Source organism: Eleutherodactylus coqui, chromosome 7, assembly GCF_035609145.1.
Source record: "Eleutherodactylus coqui strain aEleCoq1 chromosome 7, aEleCoq1.hap1, whole genome shotgun sequence".
NCBI lineage: Eukaryota > Metazoa > Chordata > Amphibia > Anura > Eleutherodactylidae > Eleutherodactylus > Eleutherodactylus coqui.
In genome coordinates, this window is record NC_089843.1 from 134,237,682 (window position 1) to 134,256,800 (window position 19,119).

Sequence of the window (19,119 nt, forward strand, 5' to 3'; positions counted from 1 at the left end):
TGGTAACTAGTTGTTAAGTGTCATTACATTTATCCTCTATTTCATCATGGCATTTTCAGTGAATTAAAGTCAAGGTTTTGGGTTTGATGCCACTTGTTACATTAGAAAGTGGATTTCAAAGTGAACAGGGTTGGCAACTTTGGATGACGACAGCTTACGGTGTTATAAAAGGAAGACGTGACAGCATTTAGGGTGTAAAGTAGAAAAAAGTCTTTATTCCTCCAATGCCAAACAGTAGCAACATTTTGACCAATGTTGATAAAGACCTCTTGGTATAAACATTGTTACGGTTTTGTCAAAAACTGTGACACCCTGTATAACAGGCCTTTCTATCAGTGTCCACTATCAAAGGTAAAATATATTAACTTCGCTCACAAAATTGTACACTTATCTACATGGAGTATATTTTACGGAGTACTCTGGGCAAAACTAATGGAGGCTGGGTTCCCACGGGATGTAAATCTCACGGTTTGGCCACACCAAAAAACGTGAGATTTCCGCGGGATACGCGCTGCTTCAAAACCCGCAGCAGTTTGCCGCGGGTTTTGGAGCGGTTCGGCCATTGGCATTCTGTTGCGGCTTTCTCTCCCCATAGAGAGGAGAGAGGCAGCAACGAAAAAAAAAAATTGGCATGCTGCGGCTGTGTATGTACACAGTGTATCACTTTTGACTGGAGTGTTCCTTTAATGACAGAAGAGTGGTTCACAAAGGGTAAAATTTTAAAAGCTGTAGGGTTACCACCAGCCTCATCAAAACAGCATGCCCACCAGACACATCCCCAATACCACATACATTACGTAAATCATACCATGATGGATTCAACATTCATTTTTTTAACAAGAACATTTTGAGGGACATCATTGCCAAGTCGGGTTTACAACATATCCATTCTTGACAATTAAGTGCCTACTCAATGGAGTCACTTCAGACCTACTAGAACTGGAGTACTGAAAGTGCATGGAAGAGAAAGCTGAAAGTAACTTCCACATCTCTGCAGCTCTACCGAGGACCATCTGGGTGTGCAGACTATAAACCTGTTCCTAAATGTAAGCTGTAGAGATATTTGCTTTCAGCAGCTATTCCATGCTAGTCCGGGAAGGAATATACAATCTGTTGTTATGAAGAAATATTGTAACTATTTGTCACTGCTATTTGTTGTGACACATTTCTACAACTTGACTATTGCATAGCACTTAAAGGGAATCTGTCAGCATCTTTTTGCAGCCCTCACTGGGAGCAGCATAAGGTAGTGCCTGTCACACTGATTACTGTGATGTGTTTGCTGCATGTATCTGTGCAGTAGTTTGGGAGAAACTTGCATTTTATTAGTAGTAACCACATACACAGCTAGTCCTGGTTATTCATAAGCTGCAGACTAGCCACGCCCACTCCGCCCTCCAGCCAATGATTGTCAGCTCTCTAACTACACAAAGTAATAGGCAGACAGCAGTCAATCAGTGTTTGGTGGGTTGAGGTTGGGTGGGTGTAGCAAGCCTGTAACTCATAAATATCTAGGACTACTTTAAGTAGTCCTCAATGCATGTGCAGCTACTGATAAAATACTATCTCTCCCAAACTACTGCACAGATCCACACAGCAACATATCACTGTAGTCCATGTGAATGCCACTACGTTGTGCTGCCCCCAGAGAGCGGTGCACAAAGACGGTGATAGGGATTCTTTAATGATCTCACATGTATAAGACGTGTTTTCTTTTTGTTTTTTACGTTTTTATATCTATATTAGCCATGTAACGATTAGAGAGTTACCCACACACTCATGGAATAAATACAGGATTGCACGAGCATTGGGAAAGCCTTGCATACATGCTTAGTCATATATGGGACTCGGCATTACTGTTAGTAGTGATTACAGTCAATCTGTGGATATACACTCATTACAAAAAAATAAGGCATAGGAAGTTGTTGTTGTTGGAGTCGAAAGAAACGTTATATATGTGAATGTAATAATGATATATGTAAGTGATTACAGTATTAGAGCGAAAGGATACATTTATTGATGAAACATATACATTTCAGATGAGGCTGTAGTACCCAGTGGGCTGCCTCTATCCTGGATACATGATGAGATCTGGCATGGGTTCTGTATGTTATCCTGCGGCATATTTGCCCACAAATGTTGCAACTGAGCCACTAGATCCTGTACTCCCATAGGCGACTGAAGCTGGCATTCCAACTGGTCCCATAAATGCTCGATCAGTGATAAATCTGCTGACCGGGCAGCCAATTAAGTGTGGCAACCTGGCGGAGGAATTCCTGGGGAACCCTTGCTGTGTGTGCAAGCATTATCCTGGTAAGAATGCCTGTTTAAACCCCTGCCATGAGAGACAACACTTGTGGCCGCAGGATTTCCTACACAAGTCCCTAAGCTGTTATTGTCACTCGATCACTAATAGGAGTATCCAACTGTTATATGCAATGGCTCCCTTGATTATTACACTAGCAGTTGGAACAGTGAATTGTACTACAGCAAAGACAGGACTGAAGCGCTCACCGCGAGGCCTCAATACTTGAACACAGCTGTCGTTGGCTCCCAAACAGAACTTGGATTTGTCACTGAAGACGATACGGTTCCAGTCTGTAGCAATCTAGGTTTCTCATTCATAACACCATTGCAAATGAAGGCAGTGGTGTTGGGATGTCAACGGGCAGACACATAATGGGCACTGTAACACCAAATTTCCTTCTATTAAGCACCTGGAAATGGTTGGGCAGAGGCAGGGTTCTATAATAAAGGTGCCAACTGTATCTGGATGGTGGCTAAAAAAAAAGTTGGATCTGCTTGTGCTAGTCAGTGGATCAAACAATCCTATCTACTGATGGTCTGTCTAGGCCATCCACAGCCAACCACTGCTCCCAACATCTTATAATAGTTTGGTCAGAGGGCCTAGATGGGAGGCATCCTGCTTCTTCATTCCAATGATGTGCCCTCTCAGAGTCTATTAACTGGGCAAAATGTCTTCTAGTTCATCGTAGAGGCATATCTAGTAGTCATCGATCTCCCATCAAGAGGTACGCAACACAAAGTAGCCTCTGAGAGCCTTTATTATAGGGGAAGAACTTTTATGGTCTCTGGTGGGAAGACCCTGTGTCTAATCAGACCACAGCTGTAATCCCTTACATATCCATATGCCTAAGACATAACGAAGTTCTGCAGCCATCCGGCATTTCTATCTGGGTGCAGTATTATTTTTTGTCAATGAGTGTATGTAGTATAGTACATTTCTGTATTACTCTGGTATATGAAGGGCCTTAAATGTGGAGTTAGTCAGTGTTAGTCAGTCCATACAGCTGTCTGTCCTGTTCCTCCTGGTTCATGAAAACAATGCAGGACTACGGCAGAAAAGAAGAGATATAAGCAAAGTGAAATAGTTGGTGGGTCCCGCTGGTTTCAACAAGCTGCTCCAGAAATCTAATGTACATGAGTGGAGCTCAACTATCCCCTGAAGTCTGCTGTCGTGGAAACAAGAATCGGGTACGCTGTATTTTACCTTGCCCAGTTCCTTGCTCTCCTTGACGATAGTTCTGGTATTTGGCAGCTGCTTATCCTCAGTTTCCCATTGCAATAAATATGGATGTTCACCCCATCCAAACCTGGATGTTCATGAGGGATTTGGCTTTGTGAATGGTATGGGCGGCTTTCCTTTGCATGACATAGTAGATTAAAATCCTACTCTATAAGTAGCATAGTGCGAGTATAGACTGCAGATCAGCAGATTCTACTGTCTGAATGTTTGCTTGCAGAAAATCATTATTTAGTTAATACAGTCTGACATAAATTAATGAAAGACCCTTCCAGGCCGTGCCCACTATGGCTTCTGGAGCTCAGTGCCAATGTGCAGAATTCTTCTGTCTCTTATTTCTGTCCTAATGGATCGAGAAGAAACACATTCTCCAAATGTGACTATTCATTTACAGACTATAAATCCTGATGGATTGCATTAACATGAAGCGTTTACTTGCACATAGGAAACCATGACACTTGTATGAAAATAGTGTTTGTCATGGGCGCAGCAGCCCTGCATTTGATATAGTATGTCTTCTACCTGCCTCAGACCTGCTAGCCTTGTGCTCGTGTATTGGAGGTGGCGCTGGCAGTGAATAGGTTATCGGAGCCCAGTGAAGAGAGATCGTGATAGGCAAAGACTGTTACCATAACAACAGCACCTTGGTTTAATCTCTTTGGAGAAATGAATTGCTGCTGGTGGTTTAGAGCAGAGCTACTCCTCCAGGCACATAAAACCTCGAGTACCCCTTGTGTTTATGCAAAGGCTGCTGCATTTCTAAATGTAACGCTTCATTTCAAGCTCTTATTTAACAGTTTCACAGATCATTTCTCAAAGGCTCTTGTTTTTCTACTCTATTTTTGTTGTTTTAATTTGGCTTAATTATCAGTATAAGATAGACACACAGAAAGATACAATATGCAATATATATATATATATATATATATATATATATATATATATATATATATAAATAAATATATAGATATCTATATATATATATATATATATATATATATAGATATCTATCTATCTAGATATATATCATATAGCTATATACATGTAATATATAAAAAAATGTGTGAATGCATGTTTTTCTGCGTATGTATCTGTATATGGTATATGTTCAGGCATTAATTAAACATAGTGTGATAGTATAAATATTAAAAGTTATCATTAATTTACGGTTACCTTCAAGCTAGCTAGTTAGAAACAGAATAGATAGATAGTAAATGTCATGTCTGAGATATGAGAGCAGAGACAGACTCAACAACATGCAAAACCAAAAAGCTCTAGTGATAGATACAGAAGTGGAGTTAGGGACCTTTCCTTCGATCTGTCCTAACAGGACCTGGAAGGGAAGTGGAGCACCCGCACTGTAAAAGACGACCCCCACAGCTGGAACTTATCTGGATTCCCTAAATATCTCTAGGAGTTATGCAGGCGAGAGAGAATGCAGGAGGACTAAGCTGAGATAAAAACGCAGTACCAAAGGGAAAAGACAAAAGAGTAGCCGAAAACCAAGTTCAAAGTCAGAGTGCAACTGAGAGTATGGTCAGTACTGGGTGAGAATCAGATAGCCGGAGTCAAAAGCCGAGGTCCGAGAACGTCATGCACAGAAGATCCAACACAGTGAAGGCTGATTTAGGCACAACGATTTTCGCTCAAATATCGCTCAAAGCTATCTTTTGAGCGATAATCGTTGTGTCTATCTGCACTGATCTTTCAGCATGCTGAGAGATCAGCAATCAGTTATCAGGAATTCACAGTGGGATACAGCTGATACTATTGTTTCAGCTGTATCCCGCTCCCTGAAGACAGGTAGGGTATGAAGAACAGAGCGGTCCAGCTCTGTTCTCCATACCCCGCTCAGATCGCTTGGCTGCATAACAGCCGAGCGCTCCGAGTGGGAAACAGCTGGAGGCAGAAGGCAAGCGATAATCATTGTGTCTAAACCAGCCTTAACAGAAGCTCCAAAATCACCAACATCAAACTCAGAACCAGGATACACAAAGTCTTACTGGCACCCTCTGCACAGAGGCACCAGAATAAATACCCCAAAAGAGATACTGATAAGCTGGCTGAGATGACTGACAGCTCAGCCAGCCCATCAGTATGTTAACAGAAGGGAGACGTTACTCCCACGGCATCCAGCACCTAAGTGACACTGAGCATGCCCTTGCCCATGCATCACTTGGTCTGGTGCAGATGCTGTGATGTCAGCATACATGCGCCATGCCTTAGATGACACTAGCCATAACAGTAATGAGGCTACTGTGTAAAACAATTTGTGGTCCTATCGCTGTGGGTTAAAATACAGCTGCCTGTATATTTTACTTTTAGGAAGTTATTTAACATCTTATAGGTGTATTTCACACTTTAGTCCTTTTCCATCAAGTTCCTATCCCTCTTTATTGGACATGGTATAGCTTCCGGCGTATTCTATCCATTAAAAAAAAAAAGCAGAATAGTTTTACTATATCAGTGGGATCTATTAGGATTTATCAGGATCTGACACCAAACAGAAACCGCTATGTATTGGAGCACAATATGGGATTACAATGCCCGCACTATCATGGATACTGTTGATGCTGGGCTTTAGGTTCAGTTACAGTTACAGACTAATATGATATGTAATTCTGATTTATCCCTTCGGTAGAGGCTGGCTGTATACAATTACTGGTCACTATGAATGTACTAGGAGATTTTTAGCAGTACATTGATGCCAGTTTTTTATGAAGCCCCTGCCCCACTGTTTCAGGCCAGTCTCACATGGATGGCTCAGATAACTCATGCGGGAACCTGCAGCGGAATCCAGCCCTGTTCCCGGCCAGCATCCGCACCTACCTGTTTAAATCTGTATTGCGTATGGACTCGGCAACTCGCCCTCAGGCGTGCGCAGTGCAGATTTTTATTTTCAAATCACTGGTTTGTAAGCCGTTCACGCGGAATCCGCAAGAAAATAGAACATGCTGCGATTTAATTTACGCAAGTGGAAATTGCAATGTTCTATTTTTTAAACAAATGTGGATTACAGCAGATCGCCCATGCAGGTGACGATCGTGGCTTCTGCAAATTCAAATCTGGTCATGTGACATATGCAATAAATTGTTTTGTAAAAGGCGAGTCCCTTTTACCTTCTTCAATAGAGGGCGCCACATAAAGAAGCTGACTGTACTGCCTTTTTAGGCATCATTTGTTTCTCTCGCAGCACGCCATGACCTATCCACTGCTTTTTTTGACATTTATGTAACCATTTCCATTTTCTCTTTTGTCACTGTCAAAACAAACTGCTATACATACACAGCAAGTTGTAAAAAGCATTTTATCTTCTGGCGCGGACCACAGCTGCTGTGGGACATGGATGTGATCTGTGCAGTCTTTGATCTGCCTTAAGCAAGAAGCCTCACCTTCCTCAGGTCCCTTAACGATTGGGTGTAACAGGCCCTGACAAGAGGCAGTGTCAGTTGCGCTGCTTTTACATGCCTGTGATGGCACTCTGTTCTAAGTCAGCAGAAGTCTTTGATTTTTAGAAAGAGCGAAAGGAGTGTCTTGAAAACACTCAAACATTAAAGAAGTATGACAAAGGCAAATGGTATGGATGGGTTTTACTTGTTTGACTACGCTGATTGTAAAGTTAGAGGATGCACACCTTCTCATCTGTTAGCGGGGATGTTGTTTGAAGGGTTTTTACTTTGCTGTTTTCATTAACAGTTGCTTTCGGCAGATGTAGTTAAGGCTGCTTTCACATCTAAGGCAAGGGGTCCGTTCTCCTGCTCCGCTACAGAAAAGGGGAATTCCAAACCGCGCAGAACGAACCCCATTGACTATATCGGGGTCCGTTTGGTTTCCATGTATATATATGATCCAGTATTGGCCTTTTAATTTTTGGGGGGTTTATAAAAGTTTCTTTTGTTTCTTTTAGTATCACTCTCTACTTTTGAATAAATATTTTTTAGACTGGTGGAATGGTAACATTTTACATTGATTATGACATTTTAATTTGACATTATATTTAAACTCTCGTGTTAATTTTAAAAATGCCATAAATTTTTTGCCTCACATTAGATTTAGACACATCATTATACTGTGAGATAATGTTCCAACCCAAGGAAACTAATTAGATTTACAACGTAATTGGATGTGCACTGCTTTTTTCGAAAATTAAAATATCTAAATTCACATGTACTTATTTATTCTTTTCTCCTTAGCTTCAAGAAGCTGTGCAGAAGAAGTTAGAAGGTGCTCGTTCACCACTTAACGGGGAGCAGCAAAATGGCATCTGTGATGGGAGGTATTCACCCTCTGCTAAACGGAGAAGGAAAGAGATGCCAGGTATGGACACTCTTAATAATTTGTCAAATATACCACTGCCTTCTGTGTCACCTCTTCACCAGCTTGATATGAAGCCACATCTACCTGTTACGAATAACGTAACACATTCAGGAGGATTAGAAGACATAAGTAAGAATGGCGGCCAGCAGGATGTAAAGTTAGCAGTAAACGGTTCGAATGCCAGTGAACTGGAGGAGAGCTTTAATATCCTCAATAAGGAAATGAAGCAAGAACCACTAGATGATGTTTCAGTCATTGACACTTCTGATACTTCACTTTCCAACCAAAATAAACTTTTCTCGGACATAAATCTGAACGACCAAGAATGGCAGGAGTTGATCGATGAGCTTGCTAATACTGTTCCTGAGGATGACATACAGGACTTATTCAATGAGGACTTTGAGGAGAAGAAGGAGCTAGATTTCTCCAGACCTACAGCCCAAACACCTCTTCCTCAAGAAAGTGCCAGTGTAAAGAGTGATCCATCCCACTCTCCATTCCCTCACGTCTCTATGGGCTCTCCTCAAGTTCGTCCATCCTCATCCGGTCCTTCTTTTTCTAATGTATCATCTGTTTCCAGCATACCCTCAGTCTCCAGTGCTCCATCTACATTAATGCTTGCCGGATCACCAGCAAGTTGTGTTGTCCAATCTCCACAGACTCCTAACCCACCTCACACACCTGGTCAAACCTCAACAAGACCTGGTAATGGATATGTCATGACTCCAACTTCTAGTTCTGGCAGTGGGTCTGTTAACCTCCCAAGTGCTGATTTGTCTCCAGCTGAACAGCTCAAACAAATGGCAGCTCAACAGCAGCAAAGAGTAAAACTTATACAACAAAAGCAGCAACACCAACAGCAGCAGCAGCAACCACATGCAAGCCAGCCTTCCAGTTGGTCACCTGTGGGACCTCCATCTAGCCCATATGGTGGAGCTTTTGGTACTGAAAAGCCAAATAGTCCAATGATGTATCCCCAAGTTTTCAACAACCAAAATTCCATTGTACCTCCAATGGCAAATAACCCCCCGAAAACCACAATGAACAACTACCTCCCTCAAAGCCACATGAATATGATAAACCAGCAGACCAGCAATTTAAATTCAAACTCTATCAGCAAAACTTCCAACATGCTCAATTATGGTAATACTAAACCACTGTCACACTTTAGTGCGGATATGAGTCAAAGAATGACTCCTCCGATTGCCAACCAAAACAAAACTGCCATGTTACCATACATGCAACAGCAGCAGCAACCACCAATGCCGCCTCAGATCAGCCATTTGAGTGAAGAACAGAAGCGGCTACTTATAATGAAGCAGAAAGGACTTATGAATCAACAAATGGCTTATGGATCTCTTCCGGGTCACAGCCAGGTAGGAGCACAAAGAATACTAACCAGCATGATACTAATCCTGAATTTCAATTTGACATCTACTCTCATACCATACCTTGCCCTCACTGTTTTTATGGTATTTTGAAGCTATATTGACTCCACAGTTTAGTTTAGGTTTAGCTTATATAGCTTAAAATGTCAATATCTTTGCTATTTTAATGGTATAGCCATCTATTATAGGCTTTGTGGCCAATTTATTTGTCCTCCTCCTCTAATGCAACATAGAGAGAATTTGTGTGCAGAAGCAGTCTCCTCCCGTAGTTTGTTATTTATGACCAGGATGATACAGCCAAGGGGGTTGCCTGTAGATATTAGTCTGTGGATTTGTCCCGAAAGACAGCAGATCAAATCTCCGAGTGTGAATATAGGGTTCTGTCTACAGAAATATATGGAAACGTATGCTGCTGTATGTTACTGACAAGCAGCCTGCATCTCCCAAGGAGAGCTTCTGGGAATAGTATATACTGATATAGCAGTTCATGTAGATCTGGAGCGGCAGGGCATTCTGTGATTGCTAGCATGCACCCAAGTATAAAATCATGGTCAGGTCAGCACCGAGTCATCTAAATTTTTTTTCTGGTTCCATGCACTGCATAGTTTCCATTTCTGAGAGTGGCAGGTCCTCCTATATACATAGGTCCTTGGTAGGAAATCCCATTTCTTTTCCTGCTTTGTAGCTGAGTGCTGAGGATAATGAGAGGCGATAGAGATAGGGAACATGATATTGTTTTTTATCAGATGGACAGTGATTGCGAGTAACCCCGGGTCACATATGAGGAGGCCAGCAATTCATCTTCTTTAAAACTCTAGCTATGTGCTCGGCTGCTTCAACCTAAGTGGAAACAATGTGGTACGAAAAGTATTTGTCGTGCTATCCTTTATTTACCAAACTTCAGAAATAATCAGTAGCCTTCATAACGTATATACATGTCTGATTTCTAGCATATGCTTTATTTTCCTACCCAAATCTGATGCAAATTTCGTTTCTTCCATAAACAGCCCTAACTTGCTCACATTTGCCAAATACAAAAGCCTTTCTATTGCTCTTTGGCACCCAAAATAATGATTGTAATACAATGTATCAAAGTTGCACATGATACAAACATAGACACACACTTGGCTCTATAATAGATAGACAAAAAAGAGGTCAGCACACAAAAGCTGCTATAAAGAGAACTTTAAATGTTATTAAATAGAATAATATCAAAATATCACATTACAGAAGAGATGAGTTCCCAAACAAAAAGGGTCAAAAAAGGAAGGCATTCAGCGTGTCATGTTAACCCTTTCCAATCCACTGTCTGACATCTTCCTACATTCGGATTGAAGCTTGTACAGCTCCAATGTCAAAAGGCGTTCGACAGGGTATTCTTACCGTCTATTGCCAGACACTCCGCTGTCGGAGCCTTTCAGATGGCACCGTTGTATAACAGCAAAAAGAGAAAGCCTTTTAGGAAACCCTGAATCCAAAATTGGATTGGAAAGGGTTAATAGAGACATGTGTATGCAAGGAATATCCAATGCTAGCACAATAATGACGATTATAAAACAAGCATATTAAGTAGTACATATTCACATGTACAGAACAATAATAGGAACATGAACGTATCAATAGTGCCAACCTTATAATCTGCGCCCTGATGCGCGTTTCGCCCAAGCTTCCTCAGGGTTACCATATCTTGCTCACATTTGCAAAATACTAAAATATTTCTAATGCTCTTTGGCACCCAAAATAATTAACGTATCTTGGCATTTAGAGCCAGCACCTAAATCCTCAGGGTATGTTCACAGGGCAGATTTCACCGCAAAATTTTGAGCGCAGAATCTGCCTGTAAAACCCCTGGCAGAAATCCGTGGCTTTTCTGCCACCGTTTTCATTGCGGATCCACATGCAGATTTCTGCGTGCGGATCACTGAGGCATTTCCTTTTCTATGTGAAGAAGTGACATATCACTTCTTGACACAGATCGGCATTGACATGTGTCGGAAATTCCGCACATCGATTTTGCCCATTGACAGGGCTAAATCGTCTTGCAGATCCGCGTCAAAAGCCACAGCAGAATAGCCTTGGATTTCTGTTGTGGGTTTGCAGGCTGATTCCACACGGAATGATTTCGCAGCAAAACCCACCTTGTGAACATACAGTTATGTGTAGTGACTGTGTGCGATATGACTATTGTAAGCATAGTGGTTCATGCTTCAGACATCTCCAACTGTTAGCCATATTGGGGCTGATATCTCTATCAGTGACCAAACACAGAGCCAATAAAGGCCCATTTAGACTGGACGAACGTCGGGCAATAGATGCCTTACACTCGTCTCGCACATACTAGCCCCCATGCACCTGCACGGGAGCTAGTGTAGCAGACTCACAGCGGGGAGGCTGGAGGAGAGTTCTCTCCTTGCGCTCCACTGCCCCTCTCCATTGACTTAACATACTGAACGTCTTCTATTTACACTGAATGATCATTGCTCAGTGTGAATAGCAGCTGTTCAGTACTGAACGACCGCTATGTTAAGTCAATGGAGAGGGGCAAGGGACAGCAAGGAGATAAATCTTCTGCAGCCTCCCCACCTCCCTACTGGCCGTTCTGTGCCTACTGGCCGTTCTGTGAGCGAGCCAGCGATAGTAGCTCCCATGCAACAGTACAGGAGCAGGGACACACAGAGATGAATGTCAGGGATCGTTTGCCCAACATTCGTCCCATCTAAATTGACCTTGAAGTCGTCAAGTGAATGGGAAACGAGAGATCATATGCGATCCTTTGTCCCCTGTATAAAAGGCATGTTAAACAACAGTTGATCTCAATGATTGGTGCTTGTTAAATGCTGATATCAGACTGTGTAAAAAGGCCCGTACATATAGTTACCGGAAATCAATACAGAAGTGAAATCTTGCACTTTTTCTTTTTGTTAGTGTTCTCATAAAGGCCACAGCATGTGTCAGTGCAAGATACCTTTAATATGACATACGTAGGTTTGATAAGGTTTCATTAGCGGTCTGCAGCCTTTTTCAACGCCCTATCAGGGAAGTTCAAGATAACGGAGAGAGGTCCCCCATTCAGGACCCTCATCTATTTGTCAGAATGTTCAGTGGCTACAAAGAACATCTCCTGGTCTGGAGGAGCCTGCAGGTTAATTTCAATGGGCACTATGCAAAGCTTTGTATTCCCTACAGTGGCACTCCAGGGGTATTGAACACTTGCTGCTGGATTATCCCACAGATTACAGTTAATCACTCGGGACCATTGCGAGGGAAATGTGCACGATAATGGCTGACAGCCACCTGAGAAGCTGGACCTGCGGTAATCAGCTTATCTCTGGGGCGGCTTCCTTCTAAGAAAGGGTTTCCATGCATGAAAACCTCTTTAACTAAATATGCTTATACAGTCTTGTATTCCACAAGCTCTCTGTATTTTCACTAACGTATTACAACAGCATAGAGTTTATATATCCGCTGACACATCTTATGAAGCAGACAGTACTTTTTGCTATCGAATATTGATATCTGATGCCTTCAAGACCTGGCTCTTTCCTTGATGGGCAGTCCGATGTTACTTACTCTTTCTTCAGGCTCTCTTGTTGTGCTCATATAGAGACAGGAAAAGTGTAAAGTGTTCTATTCCAACCCTACGTTTCCAAAGTTGACTGTTCCACGAAGAGCATTCAGAAGGTCTAACAGGGCATCGTTAATGTAAATTGTTCTACTTGTCACAGATGAACCAAAATCATTTGGGCTGAAGGATGACAACAAAAACCAGTGAGTTCACAATGACATTCTAACTAGTGTCCCATTATTTACATTTTCCTGAATCAATCATGTTGGGGGGGGGGGGGGGTGACCAAATATACCAGTGGTGGGCTTATGGTCTCTTCTCTACTCTTCTATAATATGTAAGTACTGGTTCACCTTATGCCTACCAAGGGCAGATTTACATTTTCTGATGTAGTTTGATCATCGTCTACAACAAAAGTTGGATGAATACAGTGTAAAATGCAGTACTCAGATATTCAACTGCTTTAGAACTTTTCACAACTTTGCATGAAAAATATTTAGAGCAGGGGTGTGCCACATCAGCATTATGGTTGCGGTAACAGCCACAGTGCTCAGTCCTGACATCGCAGTTTACAACAAAGATGGCGGTCACAATCCTGATACCCAGCGGCAGGCTGCAAACGAGTCCACAGTGCACCAGAGGGTCTTCCTTGCACAGCCTAGGACCCTCAGATCTAGAAGAGGCTCTTCTGCATCCAGACCTTGCGGGCCACGTAAAATGATGTGGTGGGCTGCATTCCACCCGCTGGCCTTGAGTTTTGAATCGTGATCTAGAGCATTATTGTAAAACATTGCTATGGAGGCTTATTAATTTACATGTAACATTTACTGTTTATTTCTCAGTTATTCCTCTTGTCAAAGAAATTGACAACTGCTCAATTTCATTCCCCTTGTTTATAGGGTGTATATACATAGCCTCAATGGTGTTTTATTTAGCCATGCTAACACTTTTAGGAACACACATGTACATTGTACACCCAGACTGTTAGGCTGTGTTCACATGAGCATTATCGTACGGTTTCCAATGATAAGGTGTGGCTCACGAACAAGGATAAGTGATAACTGTATGATCGTTGGGGCCGCCATCGATCACAAGAACAGTGGTCCCAAGTCCCCCATTTGAATGAAGTAGTGGTCACAAGCACGGTAGTGTTCCATTCGCAATCTATGGGACTCACAGAAGTAGGGAAGCCTTGTACTTGGCTATTTCTGTTATTTGCATAAAAGGTGAATGGTGTGGCAGTGCATGACTAACTCTCCATTCATAAGGGGGACTCAGGACTTGTATTCTTGTGGATAAGTGATACATTTTGTTTGTTTCAGGGAGTCATAAGAATGATGGATTTGTTTCTAAAAGGATCTCTACTTAAAATCCATACAAGAACCAACTACTCCTGATGGATACCATTCCATATATTATGGGTTGGTCAAGAATCCATTGGGTGTCTGTTCTTGAATTTCTTTTTAATTAACACCTAAGCAACATCCGCTGTACATGTATTTCAGATATGTGCAAGAATTTATTGAGCAGGCTTGGAAGCCATGCTTGCTCCATACATAGTGGGTGTTGTCTGTGTTTGACAGCTGAAAACCGGCCGCAGTAGCCGTGATCAGAGATAACCTTGATTGTGGCAGTAAACCATTTAAATGTTGCTGTCAATTCTAACAGTGGCATTTAAATCTGCCTAACAGACCAGAAGCAATGAGATCATTGGCAGTTGTTCCAATGTTATAGCAGCCTGGGACCTTTGCACCTGCAAAAGATAGAACATGCTTGCACCGCATAGGTCCGTGTTGAGCATAAAGATTCCCCGCAGGGAGCCCCTCATCACTGAACATTCTGACAGCACTGTCACAGTGTTCAGTGATGATGGGACTCTCCACAGGGACGAAAGAATCCCCTGTTATAGCTGTGGCAGAGGATTGCAATGTTTTCCCATTGATTTTTAAGGGGCTAGCGCTGCAGCCACCCTATTGAAGGCAATGGGATGCAGGCACCCCCCGCAGTGATTTTCGAGAAAGGACTTGAAATATAAGCCCTTCCCTGAAAATCATCCCTAGCTGCAGTAAATAATTTAAAAATATATACATCACCTCTCCGCTGCTGTCGGGGCTCTGGCGTGTCTTCTTGCTTGGTCCCCAGCACTGCTCTAAAGCACTTTCTACTGGCCAGGGATTTAAAAATCCCCACCTCCAGAAAGTGCTGGTCTGATTGGCTGAGCGCTCAGCCAATCACAGGCAGCGCTTAGCCATTCATTGAATGACACCTGAGCACTGCCTGTGATTGGTCACAGCGCTCAGACAGTCACAGGCAGCGCTCAGACATTCATTGAATTCAAGGCTTTTATTTCAAGCCCTTACCTGAAAATCACTGTGAGGGTTGCCTGCATCTAGAGATGAGCGAGTATACTCGCTAAGGCACATTACTCGAGCGAGTAGTGCCTTAGCCGAGTATCTCCCTGCTCGTCTCTAAAGATTAGGGGGCCGGTGACAGGTGAGTTGCGGCGGGGAGCAGGGGGGAGAGAGGGAGAGAGAGATCTCCCCTTCGTTTCTCCCCGCTCTCCCGCGCCGCTCCCCGCCCACCGCCGGCCCCTGAATCTTTAGAGACGAGCGGGGAGATACTCGGCTAAGGCACTACTCGCTCGAGTAATGTGCCTTAGCGAGTATACTCGCTCATCTTTACCTGCATCCCATTGCTTTCAATGGGACCGGCTGCAGTAGTGTCGGCCCCATTGAAAGCAATGGAATGGAGCTTCAGTCATGCGCACTTTTAACATGCATGGGGCGTTTTTTTGCGCACATAGGTTCACAAAAAGAAGACACTCATCTGACTGAGCCCTTAGGGTGCTAAAAAAAGTTAAAATAAATTAATTATTGTTTTTTTTTATTATTACAAAAAAGAAAAAATATTAAAAGTAAGAAAACTATTTTCCCATATGTATCATAAAAAAAAACTTATTTGGCAGTGCTTTGTCTGTAAAAGTATGATCTATTAATGCATTATTTATCTCGTATGGTGAACAGTAGAGATGAGCGAGCACCAAAATGCTCAGGTGCTCGTTACTGGAGTCGAACTTTTTGTAATGCCCGAGAGTTCGTTTCAAGTAACGAACCCAATTGAAGTGAATGGGAGACTCAAGCATTTTTCAATGGACCCACCGGAGACTCGAGCATTCTCTCTCTCTCAAAAAAACAAGCCATCACACAGCTGCATCAACGGAAAAATGAAAAAGCTATGGTGGTCAGAATGGCGACAGGATAACAAAAAATAATCATATACATTTTTTTAAAGATATTTGGTATCTTCATAATCACACTGACCCGCAGAATAAGAAGATTGTCATTTTTGCTGCAGTGTGTATGCTGTAAAAACAAGTCCCCCCAAAAAACTTGACCTGTATAAAACCAGCCCTCAGCTACATCAATTTTTTAAAGTGGGGAGAAAAAAACAAAAATTAAAAAAAATGACTAATAATGACCGTGTCCTCAAGGACCTAAGAATAGTCCAACTCTGGCAATGTACAAATTTTGAGATAGGGGTAAGGCTACCTGAAGTATTCATAGTTGCACCAAATTCACTCCTATTTTGCATAAGCCCAAATGCCTGAGTCTTGTTAGCGGACAGACTTTGATGGGTTGCTCAAATACAAGACGGAGTAAATCCAAAACCTTTGAGCGTCTCCAAGTAGATTTTGACAAGGTCTTTTCACAGATATCTAGTTTTGACATGCTTATGCAAACCAATGCAAAATCACAATATGAATGTAGAAACTAATTCTATTATCGACTTGGTGGCTAGATCAGGAACCACAAAAGGGTTGTGCCAGAATCAGCTTTTTGCAGAGTACTGTATGTTTGCTTTGGTAAAGGGTAACCACAATCACTAGCATCGTCGCGTACTTTATTGCGGATTTTCACAGTGGGATCCACAACGAAAATCTGCGACAAATTTGAACAGGTCCACGTGGTAAACAGAGAAATTCAAACTTTTCAAAAGGGGTTATCCCAACATCGACTTTTATCACGGGTCCTGAGGATAGGAGATAAGAGTTAAATCACTGGTGGGGTGGGGGGTCTCACCGCTGAGATGCCCACTGATCCCAAGAACAAGGGTCTCGTGTTCCCATTTTCTCATCACTGTGGGTTGTTTTCCCCACCTGTAGTGATGACAAATTGAATGGAGTGGAGATTGCACATTCGCGATTGCAGCTTCATTCATTTCAATGGTGCTAATGGAAATAGCCCAGCGCTTGTCTCCAGAGCTCTCCATGTGTCCCATTGACCAGAAATGGAAGAAGCATCGCAGATGTGCAACCATTCAATTTCCTCCTCACTGTGGGTGGTGTAGTAAGCCAGCAGGGAGGTGAAGCGGGGACACGGGACCCCTATTCTCAGGATTTGTTGGGGTCTCAGTGGTGAGACCTCCAGCAATTGGACTTTTATCACCTACCCTAGAGATAGGTGATAACAGTTGATTGTGGTACAATCTCTTTAATATTCTTCATATACAAGCGCCTATTGTTATTCTATCTACATAAATATCCAGTAAAAGGGATAAGCAAGTGAGAAGATGTTTGGACCCTGACAGAGGAGCACTGGGGAAGTGTACTATGGCTTACCCATTATGTGAGGCCCGGAAGTTACGGCAACTATGTTTAATAGTTTGGAGTTTTAATAGGAGTTCATTCAAATTCCAACTATCCATGATGCAGAATAGATAATGCATGTCTAATTGTGGGACTATACTTCTATAGGTATACAGGAAGGGAATCTTGGCTTTGATAAATAAGGCATGTAAGTTTCCAGGCCAAACCAAAAATATACATCTTGGACCTCATTGATGACAAGATGGAGCGTGCTCCAATTGTGGCAATATCCCATCTGTTGTTCCATGCCAGGAATCTTATAGCTTGCCACTGGATGCATATAGCTCCAGCTAGAGTCAAAAAGTAAATTGATTGGTATAATATGGCTAGAAACAGTGATATGTAAGAAAAAGAAATACTTCTGAGCGTTCAGCTATTTACATTGTAAAAACTCTATAAGGTAGGTTTCAGCCAAGCTTATTGTAACACGTCTGTAATTGGATTCAGTTTACGGATTTGCTATAGATGACATCACAACCCCATGTCATCAGTATATCATCAATATTTGATCTGTTTTTGCCTCTGTTTATTTTATTTTATGCTAGGTAAATGCTGATCCGTATTTGCTCAATAGAAAATAATAGCAATAGCAAAAATAGATACATAGCTTCATATTATGGTCCACCAAACGTGGACCAAATACAGAGCTAAAATATGCTCATCTGAAAGCAGCCTAATGGTAAGCGATGGAGTGGAAAAAATGATATATTGTGTACCGATGGTCCCCTACTTGCGAACAGGTTCCGTTCCGTTTTCGCAAGTACATTTGTTCGTATGTCCGAACAAATGGTTGTATGGAGCGGGATCGCGGGTGGATCCCGCTCCATACAACGTCGGGTGCAGGCTGTTCTTACAGCTGGCACCTAGCGGCAGCAGTTCCGACGAGCCGCGCTGTTTGGAGTGGCTCGTCAGAACTGCTGCCGCCGGGTGCCGGTTGTAAGAAACAGCCGGCACCCAATTTTCAGGGGTCCCATATAGTGTCCCGTGATCAGACCGCGGGACGCTGTGTGGTTGCTAGGCAGACGGGGGCCTTCTGAAAGGCCCCAGGGCTGCCTATGGAGAGCGCCTATCAGGTGCACGGCTTGATAGGCGCTCTGCATAGGCAGCCCTAGGGCCCTTCAGATGGCCCCCGGCTGCCTAGCAACCGCACAGCGCCCCGCGATCTGACCGGACAGACTTGATAGAAGCCTGTCCGGTCCCTGCACAGTATGATGTAATGGCATAGCATTACATCATACTGTGCAGAACAGATTGTTCGCAACTTGCGAAGTTCATAAATCAAACGTTCGCAAGACGGGGACTATCTGTACTTTTACTTGTGTCAGTACTATATAGGCATGAACAATTACTGATACCTTAACAGGTAATCTTACCACTGAATCCCAGCTAGATCACTGGTGATACAGTAAACATTGTAGTAACTTGGGGATTATTCACTCATGTGCCGCCATCTTTCCTTCATATGATGGGTGGCAACACGTTAAGAATTTACTCTACATCGTAGTCTTAGTAGAAAACTGGGTTCACCAGCTTTTATTGCAGCAGTTCAGCAGTATTCACACTGTTGTAACAGGTATCACACTGCACATGCCAACACATTCCCTGTCTAGCCGCTAACACAGGATCTTCTAGTTCTAACTATCAGGCCTACTGCTTCAAC

General features: G+C 42.6%; 1 protein-coding gene across 2 annotated transcripts in view; it reads left to right on the forward strand.

The window, feature by feature from the left end:
- Positions 1-19,119, forward strand: part of MAML3 (mastermind like transcriptional coactivator 3) — a 322,946-nt gene that overhangs the window by 184,965 nt on the left and 118,862 nt on the right. For both annotated transcript variants that reach the window (XM_066573728.1, XM_066573729.1), the window contains exon 2: positions 7,738-9,237. In XM_066573728.1, coding sequence (XP_066429825.1) covers positions 7,738-9,237 — 1,500 coding nt within the window. The remainder of the gene's footprint in view (positions 1-7,737; positions 9,238-19,119) is intronic.